This window comes from Notothenia rossii (assembly GCF_949606895.1).
Source record: "Notothenia rossii genome assembly, chromosome: 9".
Classification (NCBI taxonomy): domain Eukaryota; kingdom Metazoa; phylum Chordata; class Actinopteri; order Perciformes; family Nototheniidae; genus Notothenia; species Notothenia rossii.
This window is the reverse complement of record NC_136907.1, coordinates 19,609,187-19,629,655: the sequence shown is the minus strand read 5'-3', so window position 1 is coordinate 19,629,655 and position 20,469 is coordinate 19,609,187. Positions and strand designations below refer to the sequence as shown.

Sequence of the window (20,469 nt, the reverse complement as noted above, 5' to 3'; positions counted from 1 at the left end):
AATGGTAGAACTTCCTCAAAAAGCGGTGAGCCCAGTCAGATGTGTCGCAAACACTTGAAATGTAGGACAACATTATTTATTTGGGATTGGTCTCAAAAGCCTAAACACGAGCTGTCTTCTGGGCCACTGCCTGATAACTTAAAAACTCCTTGCATCGTCGCTTGATAACAACTGTTCTGGAACATGCAAAATGTTTTATTAATTTGCTGTCTCTCCCTCAGGCTGTCGGCCAGCACCCTGTCCTGCTCGTCGGGCAGCAGTCGGGGGTCTCTGACCTCCAGCCGCTGCTCGCTGGCCACCACCTCCAGCCTGGGCTCCACCTCCTCCCTCAGCTTCACCGACATCTACCTGGAGCAGCCCGAGCTGGCCGACCCGGACTTCCAGAACAAGCTGGACAGCCTGCTGCAGGAGGGGGGGCAGGGGGGCTACCGGCCCTCCAGCTCCATAACCACCATCCACGAACACGAGGTGGTAACAGGATCCGGAGAGACGCCTGAGGTCAGAGCAGGAGAGGTGGGAGGGGGTCCCGCTGGAGGAGGCGTGGTGGGGGAGTCGGGGTCGTCCAGGATCCAGGCCCTCAGACTGTCTGAGACCCCCCGCTCCATGAGCTCTTTGTCCCCCCGCTCCTCCCTGTCCTCTCTGTCTCCGCCCTGCTCGCCCCTGGTAACGGACACTAGCTTCCTGTCCGGAGAGACGTTCGCGGGCCAGGCGGGGCCGGGGGGGCTGAGCCTGGATCTGGAGCTCCACAGCAGGCTGGCAGAGCTGGAACTCAGCCTGGACTCTCAGGAGCAGAGGCAGGAGGAGAGGGGGGGGCCGGAGGAGACGCAGAACCACAACACCACACTGGGCGAGGAGGTCAAAGGTAAAGAGACGACTTTTTTATTCAAAAGGTTCACAGACTAGTTTCCAGTTCATCTCAAACGTTTTAGAATGTGAAGCAAAACACAATCTGTACAAAATACAGGACAATATTATTTATTTGGGGTTGGTCTAAAAGTGTATTCTTTCTTTTTTGATTCAACACTTTCACACACTTGTTTCCAGTTCATCTCAACATTTTGGAAAGGGTTTTTTTCAGGGTTCTGTGCAGACACGTCGAGTTAGAGGAGAAGATGCCTTGTTCTTCCTCTGTGTGCTAAATATTAAACAAATGTTTGAATGTTTGCATGTGCAAATTCCCCTATTACAAGATTCATTAGATAGATGGATAAATACTTAATACATCCCAAATTGGGCAATTATTAAGTTACAAATATTGAAAAGATAGAATAAGATATTCATATAATAGAAAATTAACATTAACAACAACAAATATATATACATATTCATAGTATAAAATGTATCACTAGAGTATCCAAATAATACACCATATAAAGAAAATACTGAATACATTTGAATACTGTGCAATAGACATTTCAATAAGCAAAATATCTCAAATCTAGACGGGACACATTATATACATTATAAAATGTAAAACAAATTAAAAGCTACATTTCAAGAAGCTGCATGTCCTGACGGTGAGGAATGATCACAATGAGATACACATATATATACACCGTACATGGATTGGTGCTGATGTTGCAAGCTTGCTTAAAGAAGTTGCTGTCCTTCCTTTATAATTGTTGCATTGAAACATCTGTTCTTCACCAAGCTGTGAAGCCTGTTTGTGCTGTGTGGATAATGGCACTGTCAGGAAAAGAGACAACCACAATCTGTTGACACAAAGTAGAAAGCCCACTGTTGTCTAAACATCCCTGTATGCTGCAGCATTAGATATGCCTCTCATTGTGACTGAAGAGCCTAAACCACACAGAAGACTGAAGTGTTTGTTTTCAGGGGGGAGGTCTTCCAAACAAACAGAGATACAAAGCCTTGTCATTAAACTTGGGAGGGACTTTTATCCTCAAAGCAATCATTTCAAATCTCAACAGCAATAAAAGGATGTGTGCATAAAAACTCAGCAGCGCTCTAATGATGATCCCAGTTCATATCAGGAGAACCATAACAGTGATGAAGTGTCTGCATGAGACATGGAGAGAGGCTGCTGATGTAACGGCTTTATCTCCGTTACACCAGACCTCCGAGAAAACACTCCAACTTTATTGGAAAGCAGCATACAAGGAATCCTCCTCTTCAGTGTGTGTGTGTGTGTGTGTGTGTGTGTGTGTGTGTGTGTGTGTGTGTGTGTGTGTGTGTGTGTGTGTGTGTGTGTGTGTGTGTGTGTGTGTGTGTGTGTGTGTGTGTGTGTGTGTGTGTGTGTGTGTGTGTGTGTGTGTGTGTGTGTGTGTGTGTGTGTGTGTGTGTGTGTGTGTGTGTGTGTGTGTGTGTGTGTGTGTGTGTGTGTGTGTGTGTGTGTGTGTGTGTGTGTGTGATGAGAAATGTGATACAGTGTGTGAAACCTGACTGCTGGTGGGAGCAACGATGAGAGGGGGAGAGGAGGTGAGGAGGTGTAGGATTACGGCTGCTGGGGGGTGTGTGTGTGTGTGTGTGTGTGTGAACGTGAACGTGAACAATTTATTTATCTCTAGGGGACATTAGGTTTTGTGACATTTTCTACATTTCAAAATACAATAAATTGGAATTAAAATATTTCCATAAACATACAAAGTTAAAGTAGAAGTAAAAAATGTGCCATAAGAATATGAAATCAAAATATATATTACCATAAGAAGTTAAAATGTGAACATTGTACTGTATTACCACATTACATATGAAAACTATTTATATTGCAATAAATACAGTGGTGTATAGAATTAATAAACATATTGACATTCATACAAAAATATACAAATAGTAGGGTTTAAAGAGCTAAAAGTATATTAATTAAACTGTTATTGATGTCAAATTGACTTGAATTGAATAAGTAAATCCAAAGACAATTAATGGACAACATTGTTGATATTGGTCCTCATTAAACAAAACAATATTTATTAGGATTTAGTTTTCTCATTGTAAACTGAATGTCCTTTTTCTGTAAGTTAGACAAAGCAACATATTAAAAGTAGCTTTCAGCCGTTCCTGTTGGAAGTGTACTCATTACAGGATCGACAGATTACCCTGAAACCTAAAATAACCTCCATGAGTATCGTTTCAGCCAAAGATGCTGCTGCAACTGAAATAAATGAAAACTGCATGGTGGCTGTAATGTGGTGAGGGTCAGGTGGAGTTTGAAGCAGGCTCTCAGCCGCTGCAGCAGCACGTGACTCAGGTTCTGGTTGCGTCGTCGGGTGAAAGGTGGTCCTGGGGTCCGGTTTCCTCTTCACGCTCCGTCACTGCTGCCAGGACTCAACATGTGCCAACACTCAGTCTTCACAGACAGGCCAGGAGATTCAAGGATTCAAAGATTCAAAAGCTTTATTTACATATGAGTCATATGACCAATAGCTGCAGATAATTTTGCCAACGATGCAACGTACAGAATCCTTAGGATGAGGATTGTTCAGTGTTGTGATAATATATAAATAAATAGGAAGACTGTAAACATATGTAAACTGTAAGGCTGTCCACACATCAACAGTGTCCACCCTTATATAAACCATACATGTGTTAAGATCAGTAGCAATAAGTCAGCCCTTTCATTTTATTCAGGTAAACCATTGTGTTAGCAGCCATTGTGACGTCTCAATTCCCTTCTACAAAGGCAGCAGGCTGTTGTTCATTGTTTACACTGGAGTCCCTAACAAAGCAAGGACAGCCTAATTACATGTCAGAGCATAAAACAAACATATTGTAAGTTAACTGTAGGGCGTACACAGGGTCCGTGGTTTAGCAAATACTTTGAGCTGACTGTGTTTGGTTTCAAATCTCTTTCTCCATCTTTTGTTGGTTCAGAGTTTTTTCAGTTCAGAGATATGCATGCATATTTGTTTTAAGCAGATGAATATGATATTAGATGAAGTTATGTTTGATGAAACCTTGTGATACTCTTTTGTTGAAACAAATGTATGCTTCACTGCAATGTGACATTCTTAAATTCCCCAAAAAGTACAATTACTATTTCAGGCCAAGGTGACATAATCTGTTTAGGAACCATTCAGTTTATATCCGGTCAGAAAAAGTTCTTAAATAGTACTTACTTTATTTTGTGTTGGTTCTGATGGAAGACCATGTTAGGTTGGATATCACCAGCCTTATTCTTAATAGACACATCAACTGGAAATCAATAAAAGAAACACATTACATTTAGCCATATCCTCACCTTGTATCTTTCCTCTTGTGTCTTCAGACTCGGCCCCCGAGCTTCAAGGGACGGGGGCGGGGCCAAAGAAGATGGGCGTGACCTCAGCAGTGTCTGACGAGTCGGTGGCCGGAGACAGCGGCGTGTACGAGCCCTCGGAGCGCAGGTACGAAGAGCTGTTACTTACAGCTTATGTTGTGAGATAAACACCCTAGATGGTGTCCTTTCATCTGATGTTTTACATATACAAAAATGTATCTTGAATTCTTTGCATTTGTATTTCTTTTTCTTATCTTTATATTTCAACATGAGTCTTTAAGCACAATCTGGGCATGTAGGGTAGCGCTGTGCGTTTTTAATATTTTTGAACAAATACCTAGATATTGATATTGCTGTGAAGGACTGTAGGATGCTTTAACAAGAAATTTACAAAATGAGATTGTTGATGAATAAACATCAATGTTGTGGATATAATGATTATGTGGGTAGAGGCACATTATAGAACAGTCTGGCAAGTTAAAGGCCTTTTTTTTTTAACTTACCCTTCAAAAAACAGGAATAGATGGTCCAACACGATGTCAACCTCATACCCTTACTGTATATGCATATAATAAAGAAACATTGCCCAGCTCTAATACAGCATATATTTCCTTAAATATTTGTTACATTTCAACTATTTGTTCACATTTTCAGTGTTAAGAATACTTCTGAATAGAGAACTTGTAACACCATACCTATACCCTGAAGTTAAATTCTCAGTTGCCATGATATTTCAGTGTGTGTGTGTGTGTGTGTGTGTGTGTGTGTGTGTGTGTGTGTGTGTGTGTGTGTGTGTGTGTGTGTGTGTGTGTGTGTGTGTGTGTGTGTGTGTGTGTGTGTGTGTGTGTGTGTGTGTGTGTGTGTGTGTGTGTGTGTGTGTGTGTGTGTGTGTGTGTGTGTGTGTGTGTGTGTGTGTGTGTGTGTGTGTGTGTGTGTGTGTGTGTGTGTGTGTGTGTGTGTGTGTGTGTGTGTGTGTGTGTGTTCCCTGCAGGCCGGGCCTCCCTGCTGACCTGCTCCTCGGCTCCTACGACGAGCGGCTGGCCCTCGGCTGCTCTCAGGTGCAGCTGGGCTTCCGCTACGAGTCCAGAGACCAACGCTTCACCATCTACGTCATGCAGCTCTCCAACTGCAGCGCCCTCTGTCTGCCCGCTGACCAGAAAATGTACGTCCTTTTACCGATAGGTTACTTTACACTTCGTTTATCTGAGGCTTTTATCCAAAGTGACTTACAATAAGGACAATAAGGACGCAAGCTCAGAACAGAAGGTAAAATGCAGGTACATTCAGATAAACCATTGGGAATGTTGGTACAAGCTTTCTGTTTGTTCTTCTAACTGTTGGCTTTTGTTCCTTTATGTTTGTTCATTCAAACCTAAATTACTCGCTAAGCAGCTCATTTGATACTTTCATCTTCCCTTTACTTTGCATATTTGCACTTTTCTACATATACAAAAAATGGTTCTTGAATTTGTTTGTACATCATCCATCAAATGAGCTGCTTAGTGAGTCATTTAGGTTTAAATGTACAGACATAAAGGAACTAAAGCCACCAGTTAGAAGAACAAACAGAAAGCTTGTATCAATAAGCATTTTGTACATTCAGATAATGACACAGTTATGCATGAGTGGGTTAAACAGACACAGGTGGAGAGTTTAAAGTGTACTTAGTTTCTAAACTGGGGGCGTGTCCTGTTTGTTGCCTGCAGCCCGGTGTGTTTGCCGGCTCCACTGACTCTAGATGTGTGCCTGTGGGGCGTCTGGTTATGTTTACACTGGCAAAGTGGTGCCTGTGCAACCAATTAACGCACGGCAACACATTAAAACATGTGAACACATTGTTTCTGCAGATATGTGCGTGCGGTGGTGCTGCCGTGCGCCGAGGCGTCCCGCTGCCTCTTCAGGACACGCGGCTCTCTGCCACAGGACGTGGTGGAAGTCAACGAGGTGTTCGGCATGCAGATATCCCACAGTGCTTTGCGGCAGAAGACACTGAGGGTCGACATCTGCAACACCAGCAAGTCGGGCCATGAAGAGTGTCTGGTCAGTAGGAGGTTTTGAATCTGGAAAGTAGTGTAGTCATTTGATTCAAGGTTTAATCATTAGCTGTTAAAGCTTCAAATACAATTGTATTATGAATCTATTTCCCATTCAAAAGGAACTTGAGAGACTATGGCTACTTAGTGTTACATGTTCACACGCTGTTGTTGTAAGGGAACTCAGTTTAATATCATTATAGCATCAGGCGTTTAATTGCCTGTCAGCTGGTGACTTGTTAGTGTTCAGGAAAAACATTAAAAAAGGATGACATTTATAATGACATGGAATAAAATAAAACAACTAAAGAGAAAGTAGCACAATTGATTTACTGAATATTAAACGCTTACATTTTTTTTAACAAACGTAACTTTAAAAAGTTTACTTTAAGACAACAAAGGAATCAAAGAAAATGTTGGATAGGATAGGAAGACTTCCAAAGTACCTTACACACAACTTATGTGGCATGTCCCATAAAGTCTGCATTGTGTGTGTTCCACTGTATTAAAATGCAACGATGGAAATACTCACAGGAGAATCAATCACTGTGCCGACTCATTTCATTGTTTTATAGTAAACAAAAAAGGACGCAAACCAAAAGTGCAGAATTCTCTGAGCAGACGCGCTGCGTTGTTCCAGATGTTTCTGAAACTTTAACACTCCTCCATCTCTCCTCTCCCCCCCCCCCCCCCCCCCTCCGCACAGGCGGGAGCCCAGATCAGCCTCGCTGATGTCAGCTGTTCGGAGGAGAAATGCACCAAGTGGTACAACCTGCTGAGTCGCGCCTACATGCCTGAGATCAGCAGCAAGGACAAAGAGAGCCGAGCGGCCGGCAGCACTGACAGGGTGAGGAGGCCGGAGTTAAATAGTTTAGTCGGGTAGAAAATCTTAAGGTATTAAACACGCCCCCCGAGTATATTCTGTCTTAAATGGTCAGTATGTTAACAATTTTGTAATGAAGTCATATAAGAGTAAACATAAAGACAAAATAATCCAAATTGGTAATAAGACAACAAAACAGGTTTCAGAATCAGAAGTCCTGTGAGGAGGCTTTACAGTGGAATCCAGGAGGCAAAGCTACCATTTCATGCGGTTCAGTAATTATTACAAAAATGGTTAAAAAAAGTATACAGTGAATTTGCTGCTGTCTAGATTAGTGCAGCCAGTATTTATCAAACCAGAGTAACATAAACAAATAGTTTTATAACTCTCAATAACCTTTCTATTTGTGCAAATATTTTCTCTAATGTGTAGTTAATATCTAATTGAGTGATGAGTTTTTCCTCTGCTGTAGGTGCTCTGTTAATGGTTTTAGAAACATTGTTTGCATTAAATAGAAAGTGTCGTTAACGGCGCCATAGAATACTGTCTGAAATGGTCGGTGTGACTACATTTTTGGGATGTATGAAGACATTCCCCAGATTTAACAGTGTCAGTTTTAAAAAGAAAGTAAACATAAAACAATGGAATCCAAATGGGCACCAAGACAAACATTTACTTATTTGACATTAAGTGGAATATTGTCGCAGAGTGGGGAAACTAACATTGTTACAGCAAAACAGTTCAGAAAAAAGACAAATAAACATGGGTACACCAAAAAAATCAAATGTAAATCAAGAAAGAACATCCAAGGTTTAAAAGTAAGTCGTATCATTATAAGAGTTAATGAAGTGTGTGTGTGTGTGTGTGTGTGTGTGTGTGTGTGTGTGTGTGTGTGTGTGTGTGTGTGTGTGTGTGTGTGTGTGTGTGTGTGTGTGTGTGTGTGTGTGTGTGTGTGTGTGTGTGTGTGTGTGTGTGTGTGTGTGTGTGTGTGTGTGTGTGTGGTTTCAGCCTCGTGTTTCCAACAGTGACAGAGTGGGAGCTCCTGAGGACGATGAATGGTGAGTGTTTCTCCCTCCGTCATCAGTTTTCCTATTTATCCCCTCTTTCATTCCTACTTTTGAACATCAATCGTCCTTTTCCTTATTTTCTTTCCCCTTTTTATCTTTGCAAGCTTTTAGCAACATTTATCACATTTTAAGCATCAATTTCTGGATCTTAATTATACAATCTCTGTTAGCGCACCATTTAACTGCATTATAAATGTAGCTAGACATAGCTTCCTTCATACATCAGACAGTTTGGAACAGGACTCTAGTGATGCTGGTTTATTACTGAGCGTTAACTGATGTCATCGATCAATTTACATTTCTTACAGTGTATGCAAATATTTGTAGTGTTGCAAACCTTATGTTCTTACACTTACGTCGAAAATAGACCAGCCGCGTATTTTTAGCGGAGCCCAGCGCCGAAACGCTTCTGAGCCGCTTCTGAGCCGCTTCTGAGCCGCTTCTGAGCCTTAAGGCGGAGCGTCTGGTGGAATAGCACCCATTGACTAGAGTGGCAGCGATCGCGGTGAACTCCACAGCGCCGCCGTAACGCGGCGCAGACGGACCCGGTGGAATCAAGGGGTTAGAGATTATCTGTACCGCTTCACAGGCAGCCAACAGTTCATAATTGTTTTCATTGCACACACACGCACGCACGCACGCACACAGACAGAATGGCAGAAGGCAGCTTCACACTGTACATAAAGCAGCTTGAATTTTGGGTACCACTTTACAATAAGACTACCCTTATAAAGGCTTTATAATTAGGTTGTAAACACTTTATTAATCCTTAAGAACCATTTATAAACCAGTTCTAACGTAGTTTTCAAACATCAACACAGGCTCACTATTTGGCAAGATGACTAAGCCTTATATTGGCTACTTAGCGTACTTCGTCTTCTTCATCAGCCAGCATCCTTGGTATCTGTTGTTCACTGAGTTGATTCCCCCCCTTCCATCTTAATGTTTCTCTGCATCTCTTTATGACCATTTATTTACGAGTTAATAACATTTATAGTCGCCAAAAGGGAGCCTTATTGTAAAGTGTGAAACAAATCACCATTTATTAATGAGTTACTACCATTTCTAATAAGACTTATCAGTACAGATAAATGTGGGCTCACTATTTGGCAAGCAACCGGTCACAGGTGCCCTGTTTATCTCATGTCTTATAAAAGCTTATTAATGATTTATAAAGTGTTCAAAACCTAATTAATAAATTAATCACACACTATTCGTAAACCCTTTATAAGAGTAGTCTTATTGTAAAGTGGTACCGAATTTTGGATACACCTCCCCCTCTTTTGAATGACACCGCCGCCTTTCCTCCTCCCTCTGTCCAACGACAATCACCAGGTGTCCCCATGTCAACACACACACACTCTCACTCTCACTCTCACTCTCACTCACACACACACACACACACACACACACACACACACACACACACACACACACACACACACACACACACACACACACACACACACACACTTTCACACATACACCTGTCTTCTTTCCCAGGAAGGAAGGCATGCAAATGTTCTCTTCCTCTTCATTCACTGTATATAGTTATCAAAGTATATACTGTTGAATATAATGTATATAATGTGTTTACGTTTTCTTTGTTCACTTTTATATAACTCACACTTACAACCTATTTTACTTTCATGGGTACACAAATAGAACTACAAATATCTAATAAAAGATGGTAAATAAAAGAGAAAAACTGTAAAACATCCTGGAACAGTTTTAGGGCCGAGTACAGTTAGGAATGTTTTGCATCTTGCACGGATATGATGGAAAACAACAAGGAGTTTTGAAGTGATACGAGATACTAATGTGAGCAGTATTCATCCCTACAAACGAGAGTATATGTTTGTTGTTGTCAGGCATGGTGACCCCCTGGACATCTTTGACGATGAAGAAAGAAATGGCGTGCGGGGGGTGGGGCCTGAAGAGGAAGAGTTTTATCCTGAGAGCAGCCAATGGGAAGCAGAGGAAGAGGAAGTGGCGGTGAAGGAGATCAAACCTCCTCCTTATCGTGCACCAGTCATCACAGAAAAGGTAACTTAGAAAAGGTTTATATTTACTTGTTGTGTGGAAACTGTTGTAACACACAGTACAATACACACACAGGAATAGTACTAGACTTATACACATTAGATCTGAACACATATACAGAGATACATGTATTTGGATTGTGGTAGATATTTCTTTCATTCTTGGATTACTAGGAAAGCATAAGTAGTATATCTTTGAGCAGAAAACACCTTTAGATACAAGTCAGTCGGGTAAAGTCAAAAGGCCATTCTCCACTGTTATTTAAAAACCATACTGAGAAAATGCATCTCCCAAGAAATACAATGATATGCTCTTCTCATTGTCATGTTGTACTTCCTTTTTCTCTGACTTTTTTCTTCTCACATCCTATTAAATGAGGCCCTTCCTGTTTGTGTCCTGGGTGGAGCTGTTTAAAACATGTCAAAAAATACTTTGTTTTTGAACTTCGGGTTCAATAAATTGTCTAGTATAATAAGCTTTTTATTCAGTATTGGACAGTTTATATGGATATACTCTTGTATTCTTTTTCTAGGTGAACAAAGAGACGAGCATGGACAACTTGTCCCACCACAGCTCGGTGGTCCGACCTAAGGAGCGCCGGCCAGACGTCCACCAGCAGAACCCCTTCATGAGGGGCAACACCATCATCCGCTCCAAGACCTTCTCCCCCGGACCCCAGAGCCAGTACATCTGCAGGGTAACTGAGGCCACTGAAGACCTGCAGTACAATAAAACAACAGGACATCAGACCGAGAGAAAAAACACCCTTTTAACTCCCTGTCGTGAATTAACATCTCCCTCTGCTGCTTTCTAGATAAATCGCAGTGACAGCGACAGCTCCACCCTCTCCAAGAAGTCTCCGTTTGTCAGGAACGCCTCGGAGAGAAGAAGCATGCGCATGAAGAAGGTAAAACACATGATGATAATACTTGAATGTCAGATATCACAGCAGCTCCATTTGCAACATCAACAAGGGAAAATACGAAGACAGACATTTAACTTGACCACAATCACTGAAGACAACATGTCTAAGACCCTCTGACGTACATTTGACCTGGGATTTAACTCTGTATTTAATTTCAGGATTAACTGGGGCACCAAAGAGTGCTTCAGTCTAATTGTATTTCATCTTTGGACCCTGTATCTCCCACAATTAACATTCTCTGTTCAGAACATGGTTGGGGTCAGAGATGATGTTGTTATGGTAGGCTGACCCATAGAGTCTTTGAGCCGATTTTTAACCAGTGGAGCGGTTTTGACTGTTAGCCGGTGGAGAAATGTTTTACAATGTCGCATTGCAGAAATGTCAATATTTCAGATGTAAAAAAAACAAAAAAGGAATGTGTCTACTCGCCTCGAAAGACCTCAGGCGGTCATCCTCACTCCTGTCTCCTCGTCGCTCGATCTCAAAAGCAAAAACGTTTTAGCGCAGTTCATGTGTCAGACTCCCCAAAGTGTTTCTGTGATGGTAACCGTGTCATGAGGTAATGACAGTGTTATTGATTGTTGCCATGACATGACAGACTCCCCCCCCCCCCCCCCAGAGGTTCAGAGGAGTTAACATTGAAGTCCAGTCACTTATACCTCAGTACGCCTCACTGCAGCCTCACAGATCTAACCACCTGCAAGTTTACCGAGCATGAACTCCTTCCTCCAGAGAGGGAGACAGGGGGAGCCTATTTGCATTTTCTGAGCCCTAGAGCCGCCTGACAACTCTCCGTCAAGTGACTCTTAATATTTAATAACCGTCTGAATGTTTAATGCAGCTCTGACATTTGCCAGCTCATATTAATTTAGCAGCAGCGGAACATCACCGTGGTGGAAATCTACATCACACATCGCATGCTGGTGACAGTGTTTGCAAATAAATTAAAGCTGTTACTGTGTACACCCAGGTGACGCTTAAGACTTTTGCAGACATACATTAATAAATACATCTCTGTCCTCAACTTTTAATTTAGAGCTTTTTTCCTTTTATTTGCTGTTTTTTTACGGGGCATACACAACACAATGGAATACAGGTGACATTTGTAAACATAACATTTCAATCATCACATCAAGACAGTGATGAGTAAGAAAGTAATGATATTAGAAGAGAAAAAAGTATTTTGTGTTAAATTCAAATAGCATTATTGGAATGACCATAATGACATACCGTTTTGCCACAGTGAGCTTTGCACAATTATGAAATATTTTCATAAAAATGTTGAACCAAAGCTAGAATAACACATTTTAGGAAAACAATATATATTTTTTTCAACAGGAACTAGAAACTGTATTTAAAAAAAAAAACTTTAAAAACTATAGAAAAAGTTAAGATGAGTTATCAATTATTGTGCAGGATAATGCTGATAATAAATTCATATAATGCATTTATGTTCTTTCACAGACTGAGTCAGGAATTACAAAAATGGTAACTTGTTTGTGGTGCCAGTATTTGCAAATAAATTCAAATTGTGACTGCTTTTTCTTTTCTTTTTTCTTTGCAGTGCGTGATGAGTTATAAATACATTATATTAAAAAAGGAGAGTGTTTAGTGTTCTCTCATAGGCTGAGGAGTCAGGGATTTCAAGTTATTTTGCATTAATGGCCTTCACTAACGCCCATAGGGAGGGCCATGTAACCAATACCTGAACTAATTGTTTTTAGCAGCCGTAGTGTTTGTGTCTTGAGCCTCTCCATGTCTTACCTGTGCCCCCCCCCTGTCCCCCCTCAGCCCCCGGTGCCGGTGAAGGGTCTGGACGGCCTGCTGAGGACGTCCCTGGACCTGGAGCTGGACCTGCAGGTGTCGCGGACACGGCAGACGCGGCTGGCTCAGGAGCTGCGGGTGCTGCGGGAGCTGAAGACGCAGCTGGAGACGGCCAGGCAGCGCGGCCAGAGGGAGCTGCCCGCCTGGGTGCAGGAGGACGAGCGCTTCCGCATCCTCCTGAGGCAGGCCGAGAAGCAGGTAAGGGGACGGGGGGGATACATGTCTGTCTGCCCGTGTGCTATGAGCAGAGGTGGGAAGTAGTGGAGTACAAATACTTTGTTACTATACTTAAGTACATTTTTCTGGTATCAGTACTTTACTTTACTTATTTTTCTGACGAGTTTTTACTTTTACTTCTTCTATTTTTAACACAAATACCTGTACTTTATACATTTTCAAAACCGGCTTGTTACTTTAACTTTAATCTGTGTTTGGCAGCGTGATCATTATTATTTAGAGTCATTGATTTGAACACGATCTGTGTATCCATCATTTCCTGGTCTTCTCTAAAGAAGAGGGACCAATGAGAACTCGGCTCGATTATTGTTCTATTAATATAAAGTGAGGTCAAGTTACCAGTTACTCTATAAACAGTTGGTAGTTATGGGTACTTTTTAACTGAGTACATTTTGAAGCCCGTAAAAAATAGTTAGGTTACCTCTTTTTTAAATATTAAAATGAAACTACATAATGAATTGATGGTACGACAAGTAGACACAAACTTGTTGTTTTTTATCTTGTGTGTGTATCATGTGCTGTGACTTGTGTTAGTATTATATGGATGTTTTTTTTCATTTTTAACTTAACACACAATATCATATTACAAACTGACATTTCTAACTATTCACTATTTGATCATTATATCAGTTGCATAATGTTCTTAAAATTCAAAACATTTAAATATCCTGGGAAAATATATCATTCAAAAAAAGTGGTTATTATGAAAGACATTTTTGCTGATGCTGTAGTTTTCTTACCACACGCTTTAGTCCTCTATTAGACGCTTTTCTCTGTAAATAACGAAGAGCAGATTTCACTATGGTCCTGTGCTCTTGCTCCTGTTCAGACTTGTGAGGAGCAGCTACACGAGAAGCGGGTGGAGAAGATGATGAGAGCGGCAGCCAAGGACGTCCACAAGATCAGAGGCCAGAGCCGGAAGGAGGTCCCCGAGGTGCAAACCTTCAGGTGGGACACGCAACCGGACAGGTTCCTGAAATACAAGAGTCTCCATAAGAGCACAGACAGAATACCAGAGACATGTGCTCAGATCTCCTCAGCAGACAGAATGTGTTCAAAACTGCTCAATAAAGAATATGCCCCTTAAGAAAGCACTTTACAGTTTCAGTGAAGGTACTTACTCCCCTTCTTAATGAATTTTAGAAGCTGTATGTCAGACAGGAGGAGGCAGAGGAAGGAGTTTGATGTAGACTGTGAGAATATGTTCTGCACAGAGATGTTCATAGGCTGGGACAAATATGTTTATTGTGTCTCCTGATGCACAACCAGATTACTTTAGTTATACTCTCTAGGTGTCCTGATTGTTGGCGGTTCAATCTTTTTTGTGATGGTGGCTGTTTTAATATGTGACTGCCGCCTAACATGTTGTGAAAAAGCTAAGTGTGCTTGGTTATGCTTAATGTTATTCTTATTTGAAAAGTATTTACTGATTTTAGCAATATTATTTCTGCATTTAAGAGGACTTTTTGTATTCCCTATTTACCCTTTATCATGATACAATGTAGATGATTATTATAACAGCAGTGCATTCTAACTTTATCTAATTTATATGGAAGATCTCTACGGTGGGCTACATTGTATAATTTATTGAGGAATCCTATCAAACACAATTATTTCTCATATTTGATAGATTGTGATTTTGTTCCCCAAGCTGCTTGAGAAAAATGGCCTTTATAGAAACAAGGTCATAAACTATCTAGGAGCTCAGAATAACTAGATTTCATTTTTTTATTCAGCTTTAAAATCAGGATTTGTTTTAGAAGTATACAAATATAAAACACATATCTTTCAATCCTCAATTATGAAACAAGACAGTCGGACATGCAATGATGTCATATATTCAGAGTAGACAGAAACAGTATAATGACAACATAGTGAATAGACTGACAACAGCAGCTGACAAAAGAACGAATTACAGTATTTGAATGAAACTGCTTTACAGTTAGAGCCAATTTAAAAATACATCTCCATGTTAGCTGTGTCCTTGTGTTGACCTCTAAGTGTCTCCTGTGTGTTTCAGAGAGAAGATGGCGTTCTTCACTCGAGCGAAGAGCAACATCCCCGACCTGCCGGCTGACGACGTGTAGAGAAGCATTTCAAAGTATTTCCTCCTCGAGTCTCAACCTGCTGTTCCCATTCAAATGAAGCAAATGTTTGGCGGTGTTATGAAGAATTTAAACAAACAATATTAATAATGTGTTTAGTAGAGAAAACACTCAAAACCGTGAAGAAACACATTTTTAAAGAGCTCAGCATTTCTAATGTGGATAGTCTATGTTTGTAAATTAGTGATAGCACACGAGCGTTTCTTTTTTTAATTATTATGTCACTCTGTTCCACTTTGATTTGTGTTTCTGTTACTAACAGGCTGTTTATAGGTGTGTAACATCATTCCAGCACGTCACAAAGCTGCATATATGCATACACAGAGTTTTGTACTGAAATGACACATTTAGACACGAACATATATAAATGTATATTGACAGCACAAAACAATGGTACTAAAGCTGATGATAAATACCAGAAATGAATATCTTAATTTAAGAGATATGTAACATTGATTTTCAAGCAATGTGTTTTTGTTTTTTTAAACTATAGACAGCACAGATGTTTGTATATAATCCTCATCAGCATGCATCATTTACAACACACACAGCGAGTCTTTGATTTACAAACGTTACCAAATGAACTGGATTTGATCATTTAGGAGGCGACATTCTTCTCATTGTAGGTCGAAAGTTAAACGATTGTCTCTCACCAGTTACACTCAGCAAAGTGTAGAAACAGCACTAACTCTCACTATCACTCAGGTAGTTGATCGGATAGTCCGCACTTTAAGAAACTTGAGATACAAGTTCAAAAAGAAAGGAAAAAAAGTGGGTTTTTGGAAAAATCTATAAAATCCAAAAACCTTTGCCTCGAATGCGCTGGAATGATTGTTAAATGTTGAAGCACACAAAGATTGTCAGACAGGAAGATCAGATGTATTTTTGAAGACTGTGAACTAAAAGAGTTTTAATTTCAGACTTCCCTTCCCTCTAACTGGATGTTTTGGATACGCTCTGTATCTAAAGTCGCTCTCATGCCTCTTACAACTGGATGTTCTGCAGCTGATATGTCAAATGTAAGCATGGTGTCCCAGCAAAACTGAACACATCAATTCCATCCTTGTATCTTTAAACTAGCTATGGTTTCAAAGACTATGTATTGTTATGCTGCCCCCAAGAGGCCAAGAAAAATGCAGGTTTTTAATTCCTACTTCCTGTTTCCTGCTCTTCAACTGACCAAAAATAATTGTCAGAAGATAAAAAAACATGTTTAATTGCAGGAGGTTTGCCTAAATCAAACCACCCTTGTGAGGAATGTCGAAATACAGGTTTTAAGGTTTTCTTACGTTTTTCGATTTAAGTTAAATTCACCACAAAAACCAAATACTCTTATTTATCAATAAACAGGTTCATGTTCAAGTAACCTTTGTTAGCACTGCTAGTATTGCTGCTTTCCTGTGGGTGCAAAATGTAAAAAGAATATTCTGAAACAATTGGATTTAGAGTTAAATATAAATAGATAATGGGTTAAAGTGTCACTTCAGGTATTAAAACTGTCTAAAATATAACAAATGTCCTAATTATAGAAGATAATGACATGCTAATTTGGACAAGGGTCTAATTTGTAGTTCCAACTTCATCTGTTCATCATGCTGTTATATTTTCACACTTGCATAGTAACATGTGTTGGCTATCAGAGGAGACGGATATTCCCCTCCATGCTTTGAGTGCAGAACGTCTTTTATCGGTACGTGCAGAGCAGCTCTTAATCCTCACCTCTGGCATGAAGTCAGTTCACTGTTTGTGCTCTGGTGATGTGATTTCTATTCAGCTCAGTGAAAACTTACGATGTCTAACTCTGTTTCCAAGGCAACCGGATTATAAATCAGCAGCGGACCTCGACTATTGTTTGATGGCCCTTTGTGTTTGTACCTGAACGATGAGCAGCTGTTGGCGCTTTATTCAACATTTCAACGGTGCTAAAACAAAACTCCTATGGTGATAAATCACTTATTTTTTGTTGACATATTTTAATATTTGAAATCTTTGCTCATATAGAAGACATGACTCTTATGTATTTTAAGCAGATTTGATATTTATAAGGAAGAAACCCCACTCCAAAATTAGTAGAATGCGCCCACTGGCACTAAATCATTTCACATTTTGAATATGATGGATTGAAAAACAAAGTCAGTTCAGTTTTAATTTTGTAGCACTAAATCATTGGCACTCAAATGACAAAACAGTTGATGGAGGACCAAAAAACATTTAAAAAATATCAAAGAAAGTCGGACAACATTGTAGAGCAGCAAATCGGATCAGGAATAATAAAGAGTGACAAAAACAAGGATTTTTACTTTTATAAAAGTGGCAAAATCATGTGTTTTTTACGCACTCTTGGGGTTATATCATTGACAGGACTTCAGTCTTAAAGTGGACCTGAAGTTTCTTAACCTGTGACTTTTGGAACAAATGACGCTGTTATGCTCAGTGTTCCTCTCCTGCTGGGTCACCATGCTCTTCATGTGTTGGTACCTTAGGTGCTTTGTATAAGTATCCACCACATGGCGCAATCTTTCATTATCATGTCTCAATTCTCGGTGTAAACAGGAATGTTGATGATGAAAACCTCTGCCGCTGTCATTCCAGATGTTTCTCTGTTTCACTGTTTGTAGTTAAACAGCAGCTCATAACATGCTTGAATAATAGATCAGATCCAGCAAAGACCTTAAACCTTTTGTCTCTTGGTTTATGTGTATGTTTAACACCAACGGAGGGAGTTGATTTTTCTTCTTGGCTCTTTCCACCTTCTGTCCGTTTCCCCATCATCCCCCTCCAATCCTTAAGTGTATCTCCCAAAAGTCCCAACAATTTAAATCAGCCTCGTTTCTGATAATTACACATTGTAATAGTTTTTAATCCACAAGAAAAAGAACATAGGCAGAACACATATCCAGTTACTAGTAGGAATATTCACCACACATTCTGGTAAAAGTAGGAATATTTTTGCACAAGTGTTAATAAGAACAATACATATCACAGAAATAGATAACCACAGATATTCTCACCCCGTCTAGGAAAACACACACAAAAAACTTGATAGGAAGTGAATGAAATGCTGTGAGCACGTTCACACCGAGGCTGCGTTCACACTGCAGAGACGAAGCGTTTTATTCTGGCTGCCTTCAGTCTGAACCGTCCTGTTTCTGAACTAAACATCGAACAGCATATTTATACCAAAGATTTAACCCCTGATGCGCAAACACATACATAAAGGACTCTGATGTTGTTGTGGCTCAGTGATCCAAATAATACTTTATCTTTAGATCTGTAAAGTGTATCATCTGCACATATATGCAATGGTGTCAACCGTGTGCACCATTGGGATCCAATACAATCATAATAATAATACATTTGATTTATATAGCGCTTTTCCTGGTGCCACAAAGTCTATATTTTCATTTGCGATGTATAAATAATACTTTTATAGAGAATTCAAATATACATTTTAAGCAACAAGGTCATACTTAGTGATATTCCCCCACTTTGTAATTAAAAAAGGGTCAAATAATTGTAAACAAATCTTATAATCCATAACAAAACCACCTTCAATAATGACCTCCATCGTCACCATATATAATTGAATATATACATTTTCCAACAGTGGCATGAAACTTTGGAAACACTAAAAATAATACACTGTTTTGGATTGAAGCTTCATTGTCCTAGCTGTCTGAACCACAGTTTGAGTTTCTTCTTCTGAGAAACATTTTTAGATAATTATGCATCCTGAATGCGTGAAGCAAAATCCTTTTCTTTTAGCTGTTGACATCTTGACTCATCCCACATGTATTTCTCCCCTCAAATTAACGACATCTGATACACTATAATGCACCACTTTCTCTTTACTGTCACGGCTTAGGGGAGCAACAAAAAAGTAGTTTGAATGCCGATCAGACTGTTCAGACTGAAATCATAAAAACATATGTATTAAATCGATGAGTAACGATGAAAAACCTCACAATCGTCGTGTTTACTTTTTGTGGGAAAGAGTCACATGACAGGTCTGGTTTCCTCGCGCAATGTGAACGCAGCGCTGAACTCTGACGGTCTGAGGGTTTTACTGTAACGGGATCACTGTGAAATTAATGAAAGCCTTTGGAGTTATGTGAGAGTGAGTGCCTTTTGGAGAGCAACCATTGTTTTGTTTGTTTTGTCTTATATGTCCAAACCTGGCTGCCATGGTGTGATCTGAAGCTGTCCATGTAGAGAAGGGTTTGCATTAGTGTTCCTAATGTCAACAGTTTTTTTGTTTTCATCCACTGTAGAGCAGGTAGTTTCAAAGAATAGGACTCTGAGGAACAGTACTGTCTGTCTGTAAGAACTTTGTCATGATGATCGATTGAATGTTGTTTAACCGCTAAATCAAAAACATTTATATATAACAACATCTGGATGAAGGAATGTAGGTTCTTTGCTACGAGAAAGCACAATCATTCAGAGAAAAACACATGCTGGTAGTCACACGTAATTATTATTTTTCATCATGTAGATTGTGATATAATTCTTGTTTTGTTTTTTGAAGTTCATTTGTTTTCCTTTTATTTGATTATTGTTTTTTTTTCCCCCCTAATGAATCTGTTTGTATTACGACTGGTGATGAATCTGGTAATGTGTATGGAGGCGGCTATGAGAAACACACAGCATGTATTTATTGCACTTCGTGATTTGGGTGTGCTTTTCCTGTTTTTCTTTTTATCGCGAGAGTCCCGAAAAGCTGTGAATTGTATTCTCAGACACTGTACTATCGACCAGAGTTGTAAATATTTCACCAGCACAAAAAATACCAAACAATATGTTTTGTAGTTTCACAACAAATAAAAAAGTTCTTCTCTTCTAATTCATCGTGTTTTGTAGTACTTTTAATGAATGTGTTTCTCAAAACATTTGAAAGCTTTATCAACAAAATGTACTTGAAGAATGGAAAGTAAATGTAGTCATGGCGCATTACAATGTTCTCTTTCAGTGTAATACTATTACTTTTTTGTACCATATATATTTCATTTTACTGCTGTAGATGTTTAGGTTTGTGCTAATTTGGACTTCTTTATATACTGTTGGGGAGTTTAATCTACAGCAATGCCTAATATTCTATAAAATCAGCATATTTTTTTTATCTCTTAATTTTTCAAGAGTTTCTCAAAATATCATAACCTAGCCATGAACAGTTGGAAAATGTACTCAACGGCTTCA

General features: G+C 39.8%; 1 protein-coding gene across 2 annotated transcripts in view; it reads left to right on the top strand.

Annotated features, from left to right (window-relative positions):
• Positions 1 to 20,116, top strand: part of wwc1 (WW and C2 domain containing 1) — an 89,486-nt gene extending 69,370 nt beyond the window's left edge. For both annotated transcript variants that reach the window (XM_079649882.1, XM_079649881.1), the window contains 12 exons: positions 222 to 862; positions 4,226 to 4,343; positions 5,208 to 5,378; positions 6,064 to 6,256; positions 6,956 to 7,096; positions 8,081 to 8,130; positions 10,011 to 10,185; positions 10,715 to 10,879; positions 10,997 to 11,089; positions 12,899 to 13,129; positions 13,998 to 14,116; positions 15,189 to 20,116. In XM_079649882.1, the coding sequence (XP_079506008.1) occupies positions 222 to 862; positions 4,226 to 4,343; positions 5,208 to 5,378; positions 6,064 to 6,256; positions 6,956 to 7,096; positions 8,081 to 8,130; positions 10,011 to 10,185; positions 10,715 to 10,879; positions 10,997 to 11,089; positions 12,899 to 13,129; positions 13,998 to 14,116; positions 15,189 to 15,255 (2,164 nt within the window). In that variant the 3' untranslated portion in view covers positions 15,256 to 20,116. The remainder of the gene's footprint in view (positions 1 to 221; positions 863 to 4,225; positions 4,344 to 5,207; positions 5,379 to 6,063; positions 6,257 to 6,955; positions 7,097 to 8,080; positions 8,131 to 10,010; positions 10,186 to 10,714; positions 10,880 to 10,996; positions 11,090 to 12,898; positions 13,130 to 13,997; positions 14,117 to 15,188) is intronic.
• The last annotated feature ends 353 nt before the right edge of the window (positions 20,117 to 20,469 follow it).